General features: G+C 31.2%; 1 protein-coding gene across 1 annotated transcript; it reads left to right on the top strand.

Annotated features, from left to right (window-relative positions):
* The first annotated feature begins 1,906 nt into the window (after nucleotides 1-1,906).
* LOC105641559 (thiohydroximate-O-sulfate sulfur/sulfate-lyase (nitrile-forming) NSP5) lies at nucleotides 1,907-3,494 on the top strand. Its single transcript, XM_012226142.4, has 2 exons — nucleotides 1,907-2,124; nucleotides 2,307-3,494. The coding sequence occupies exons 1-2, from the start codon at nucleotides 2,095-2,097 to the stop codon at nucleotides 3,252-3,254; spliced, it is 978 nt and encodes a 325-aa protein (XP_012081532.3). The 5' UTR covers nucleotides 1,907-2,094; the 3' UTR covers nucleotides 3,255-3,494.
* Nucleotides 3,495-6,897: the final 3,403 nt, after the last annotated feature.

The raw sequence follows: 6,897 nt of genomic DNA on the forward strand, positions 1-6,897 counted from the left end.
ATGGTCCTCTCTTAATTTATTAAATTGATGAAAATTTTTGTCTAGAGAATCGAATTTGAACTTCTCACTCCGACATTAAAAGAAAACTAATCAGATAACACTTGATTGACCGATATATATATATATATATATACACACACACTGCGATGATACTAGTGTATTATTTTCTTGCCAATGCCAAAGATAATAAAACAAAAATAATGAGTTAGATTCATGAAGTCTAATGGCGGTTAGGGAATAGTTGCGTTACATTATTAATGATTCATTATTTTAAGCTATACTTTAATGGTGTATTTTAAGGTTAATTACATATGTGGTGTGTGTGAGAGCTTTTAAACTTTTTTATTTGATATCTAAAACACAAAAAGTTATAAATAAATCTCAAAACTACTAAAAGTGTTGCAATTAGGTGTTACATTAATTCACAAGCAACAAAGTATTCATACAAATAGAGAAAAAAAAAAAAAGAAAGTATATTTGATTTAAAATAAAAGAGGGTTATTTTATGGGACTAATATATTTTGATATAACAATAATATTATTAGTTTTAATCCTTCGGTGTCTGAGCCCATTGGCCCAATTAAATTCGGATTCACAATGGACAGACCCACAAAGAAGGTCCCTCCTGAGTGTTTAAAAAGAATTCATATTCAAGGCTCGAATTCGAGACCTTTAGTTAAGGGAGAAAAAATTTCTATCATCTCATCTCACTTCTCGAAAATGATTTAACAATAATATTATTATTAAATGAAAGAGGTGCCAACGAATTTGCTTTTGTATAACTAAAAGTTAGTTGTTTTAGTAGTTGTTAACTACTTAACCAGAATTCCATCAAAAATTAAAAGGGAGTAATGTTTTGTAATATGCTCTCTCAAATTATAAATATGTATCAACGGTACACTATCAAACACGATAAGTAATAGAGATAATGTTTTAACTTAATACTAGAGAAAAAATATTAAAAAATTATATTAAAATCTACCAGAAAAGATGTTGCCGAACGTAGTTAATATATGATTTCCGATGTATTTTTTTTCTTAATACTAATTAAAGAGAAAAAAAATAAATAACAAGGCTGATTTATGAAGTGTAAATATGGTAGGGAAATTGTGTTATACTATTAATGACTATTTAAAGCGGCATCTCTAAGGATTCATTATTGATACTCTACCTTAATAATATACTCCAAGATTAATTATACATTTAATTTCGCAATTTTTAAATTTTTTTCTATTTTACTGTTTGAATAGAAAAAAATATTATAATTAAATATTTAAATTATTGAAAACCTTGCAATCAGGTACCAATTTGATTTGAACGCAACAAAATATTGATGGAAATTGAAAAAAAAAATTAAAAAATATATTTGATTCAAGTGAAAAGGGGAAAATTTTATCAATTTTGATATAAGTAAAAAATCTTGATCTGGTAATAATATTTTTTTGTTTTAGCGATAATGTTACCACCACTTTATTATTAACGTTGTATTTTATTTAAATTATTTTAAGGCTTCTTTTATTTTCATAAAATAGTTTATTGAAAAATATTGTTTAGTAATATTTGAAATATTTGGAAAAATCAATTAACAAAAGATATTTTTATGGTTAAGGAGAAAACTAAAACGTTTTAAAGGAAACTAATTTTTATTTTAAGTGAGAAAATATATTTCTAACGATGAACAATTTATTTTAATAAAAGAAATAACTTAAAAATAAACAAATAATTAAATATAATAATAAAATAAATAATTTATATATATAATATAAAATGAAGCCTGCAGAGTTTGCAGATGGTGGACTTCTTTTTTTTTTTTTTTTTTGGTGAGAGAGAAGGTGAACTAATTTTTTAATTAATTAACTATTAAATAGACATATTAGGATTGTCATGTCAGCATGGCACATTGCATGCCATCAGCCCATCACTGAAGAAAAATCCTGTAATTTAATATTCGAATAAAATTTAATTATATTAGCTAACCGTTGTACGATATGCTTCAGTTGGAAATAGGAAGATAACATCTTCTCTATATGATCATAATCTGTTCTTCGAAACGCAAAGGCATTCCAATTCCGAGACTCGGTACAAATCTTTTCCATGGCCGTCATTCGAGGCAATTGGATCGAGGTAACTTCTCTCTCTCTCTCTCTCTCTCTTCTTCTTGATCAATCAATTTCATGGAAATGGTTTATATTAGGAATTCAATTCCTGTTATTTTTATTGAATCCAAAATCTCCTTTTCTTGATTTGACTGAAATTCATTTCCGAGAAATTTGAATTCAGTAATTTTTGTTATCTGCTTGTATCAGCTTGATCAGAAAGGGACTGGTCCTGGAGCCAGAAGCTCACACGCCATTACCTTAGTAGGACACAAGGCCTACGCTTTTGGTGGCGAGTTTGCGCCACGTGTCCCTGTCGACAACGACCTTCACGTCTTTGATCTCGACAACCAAACATGGTCTACCCTTCAAGTCACCGGAGACATACCGCCGCCGCGGGTCGGTGTCACAATGGCCGCAGTTGGGAAAACTATTAATGTGTTTGGTGGCAGAGACAGTGAACACAAGGAGCTTAATGAGCTTTACTCTTTTGACACTGATACTAATAAGTGGACGCTACTATCTAGTGGCGATACCGGGCCTCCTCACCGGAGTTACCATTCAACCACCTCCGATGATCGGCACGTGTACATTTTCGGCGGCTGTGGTGTCGCCGGCCGGCTTAATGATTTATGGGCCTATAATGTGGTCGAACAAAAATGGATCAAGTATCCAACACCAGGAGAAAATTGTAAGGGCCGAGGCGGGCCTGGGCTGGCCGTAGCCGGAGGGAAAATATGGGTCGTATATGGGTTCGCGGGTATGGAAACGGACGATGTGCATAGCTTTGACCCGACCCTTGGAAAGTGGGAGCAAGTACAGATACGCGGTGAAAAACCATCGGCTCGAAGTGTATTTTCAACGGTTGGGATTGGAAAGTACATAGTGATCTACGGTGGAGAAGTGGACCCGAGTGACTTGGGCCACATGGGTGCCGGAAAGTTTACTAGCGAAGCATGGGCTTTGGACACGGAGATTTTAGAGTGGAAGAAGGTGGATGATGGGCGGGGCTCGAAAAATCATCCTGGGCCGCGAGGGTGGTGTGCTTTTTCGTCGGGCCGGTTGAATGGGGAAAATGGGCTGTTGGTGTATGGTGGTAATTCTCCAAGTAATGATCGGCTTGATGACATTTTCTTTTTAAGTCCTTGCTTAGATTGATACAATGGTGATTGCTTTGCGTGTGAGCTTTGTTAAGAGTAAAATATTAGTGTGTGATTGTGAATTTGTGATAGGGAGGGTGAGTTAATAAATTATGAGAGTTGATTGATAAGATTAACCTTGTATTTGGTCAATGGTGGTGATTTATAAAGTTAATAATTTAGTGGGGGAAAATGTAAAAATTTAGTAGAGAATGTAAATTTTGGTAACTTTATGTATTAAAATGTAAAAAAGTATCAATTTCCGTTGTGGATACGTATGTAGATATGGACCCAGATAATGACATTGGAAGAAAAGGAAAGAAATAGTAAAAATATTCAAATCATTTTCTCTCTGACCAAATATTATATTTTTCCTTTAAGCTTATTGTTGTTATTATTATTATTATTATTATTATTATTATATAAATAGATGTTTAATGTGTTTTGTGTTACAAATTAAATTAGGTATACTAATGTACACTAATAATAAGTTCAGGGAAGATGGAAAAGATTAAGGTAAACCATTGATATCTCCTGCATCCCAATAGGACCATCATAATATAGTTCGTCAGCACACAGGGAAAGTTCTTAGCATTTGAGTGCCTTGATGCTGTCACTTCACCTTAGGAGTGTTCATAAACTGTCACAAAACTATCCAAATCGATTCAAAACCATGGTTTTGAAAATTTGTGATTTGGTTCAGTTTATAAAATTTCTTTATCTTGATTGTGTATATTCAGTTGCAATTAACCATAATTTTACATTAATTAGGTAAACTATATATAATTATTTTATGGAAAGTCTAAATGTTAAAGGTTGTTTGTGGAAATACAATAGCACGTATAATATACAAATTGTAGCATGGTTTAAACTGTATGTAGAGAGAAATTAACATTTGAATTCCAGATGAATAAATTGTTTAATTAATTACCTATTAAAGAATTAAAATATGAAAATTAATGTAATATTGAAGGATTAAATAAATATATAATATGGGGTTTACAGAAAGTGCTCATTTCTTCAGTTGCTTGTGGTGACTGATTCTTTGATCCAATACATTTCTATAACATGGGCTCCCCAAAAAAGCCTTCTACTTCTACCCATAGTGGCAAATTAGGCTCAAGTGCCAAAATAAGGTATGTGACCAAGAAGATCAAATAGGCTTGTGTTTCAGGCTTCAAAGCCCACCTTTGATGGGCCAATAAGACCCAACTTGTTTGGAGCCCAGCCTGATAAAAATTATTTTCATCCCCAACAAGAACCCCATTATAAGCTACTCATCCATTTCGCTCATTATTCGGATTTCAAGAAAACAATAGCTTATTTGTTTTTACTTAGTTTTAAGGTTTTCACCGATTCAAAACTCTAACTTAATTAACTGTAGCGTTGGTAATATCACTTTTATAAAAATTTTTACAGGCAGAGAATTTTTATAAAACGTTAAATACTGTAACCTTTAACTTTTAGCGAATAACTATTAATTAATTTTTTCTGTACAATCAAATTCATTGTTTTTTCCTTTGAATTTTGTTAATTGAACGACTAATATTTTAAATTAAACAACTAATTAAATAGTTATTTTACTAAATATTTCTAATTTAAACCGTTATATAAATAGTTACGGGTAAAAACTAAAAACTAACTGCTATTATATTGTTTTTATATTTTAAAAAATGGAAGAGATCAGCCAACAGATCGATAAATAAGTAAATATAGAAATAAGTAGTGCAGGTTGTGAAGCCACATGCCCACATCTTCCTGGTAACTTACAAGTAACTAGAGAGCTTTTCTGCCTGAGTGACAGATGACGATGCATGTGCCTTTGGTTGCAGAATCCTTTTTCTCCTCTCTGGAAAAAATTACTTCGTAAGAAACCAAATAAAGGAAGATGTAGTTTGATGATCAAGTTTTAGTTGTGTTGGAATAGGAAATTAGTAAAGGGAATATAGATGACTTTTGCTCAAGAATAAATGGAAGAACATCGGGATATATATCTATGAATTTTTGCAGAAATTTTCCCTTGGAATCTATTTCAAGCATATCCACAACTATTTAACTTTGCAGCAAAGAATCTTTTACTTAATCTGCAGACTTTGGATTCTAATAACTATTCTTGGCCTGGTTTTAAGAACTTTTCTCATATTAATAACAGGAGCAAGACTTAATTTGCCCTCTGAAAATTTACTTTAAAATGTTTTTTTTATTATAATTATCGCCCTAACTCGGAACTAAATGATTAAAAAGATCAAATTTATGGCTTAAAACAACAAAATAATAATTTTCAATGTTTCTATTTTTTAAGCAATTTTTTTGTGAGTATGGGAGGAGGGGATTCGAATATAATCTATTGCTAGATAGTATATATACTTATTATTAGATTATGTCTTGGTGTGTTTTTAAGCAATTTCTGGTTTAGCTGCTGACCTACTATGAATGATACACAAAAAAATAAAAAATAAAAGCAACTTGATTTCTTTTTATTGATCCTCAAGTCCTTGCATACGTGCGCGCGCAATCGTCGTCACGGGAAATTTATCCTACTCATACCAATAATAATAATAATAATAATAATAATAATAATAATAATAATAATGATAATAATCTCTCTATCCTATTTTATTTGCATGATTGACAAAACACACATATTAAGAATTTAATTAATAAAAATTATTTTATCATTTTATACCCTTCACTCATTTAGATATTAATAAAAGTTTTTCATTTAATGAACAATCATAAAGATTATTATAGAAAAAATAATTATTTACATATCTAAATTTAGAAACCTTGTAAACATTTTGAGACGTCCAAAAAAGAAATAACAAGTAATAAAATAGGACGAGGGAATATCTTTTTGTCATGCCAAGAAATTATTTTATAAAAACTTTCTAAGGTTCTTCTAAAAATTCTAAAGCTAAGAGAATTTTTTTTTTTTTGTAAACCATCGGTATCCATGTAAGTGTATTTAGTAGGGATCGAATCCGATAGCTCTTTTCATATGTTCAGCCTGTATTATCAACTGAGCCACGACCCGTGAAAAAAGCTTTGATAATACTTTTTTTTTTTACCGAAAATTATGCTTAAGGATAAAGTTTCCTCCACTTATTGTTTGCTTTTGGATGGACGATATTGGTAGGACAGTGCAACAACCCCTTTGTGGACTGACCTTGACCTTAAAGGGTCAGTAGAAAAATAATATAACAAAAAAAAAAAAAAAAAACGTTGACTTGAGTCAATCATAGAAAGGTCTTTTTCTTACATCAGAAATGTAATCAAACCAACACATAGATGTTTGGTTGAAAACCAACACAGATCTTTTCTGTATCATTTCGATTTTAATTCTTATAGGATACACTAAAAAAAATGTTATTTAACGATGGATAAATCAGTCATTAAATTTTTTTTTTCTGTCACTAAAATAGATATAGTGATCACCGTAATCGATCGCACAATTTCTTGTTGCTAATTTCTTAGCGATCGAATATGAAGTCTGTCGCTAATTAGCGATTGCAAAATCGGTCGCTAAAATTGCCAAAGCGATTGCTGAATCACTTACTCCCAATAAAGATAAAGTAGTCGCTATTCGATAGCTAATTACTTTGGTCGCTAAATCGGTAGCTAATCTATCGCTGTATATTGTTTTAAATCTTTCACGTTCTGTC

Source organism: Jatropha curcas, chromosome 3 (genome assembly GCF_041381405.1).
Source record: "Jatropha curcas cultivar XTBG-Jc1 chromosome 3, XTBG_Jcur_1.0, whole genome shotgun sequence".
Taxonomy (NCBI): domain Eukaryota; kingdom Viridiplantae; phylum Streptophyta; class Magnoliopsida; order Malpighiales; family Euphorbiaceae; genus Jatropha; species Jatropha curcas.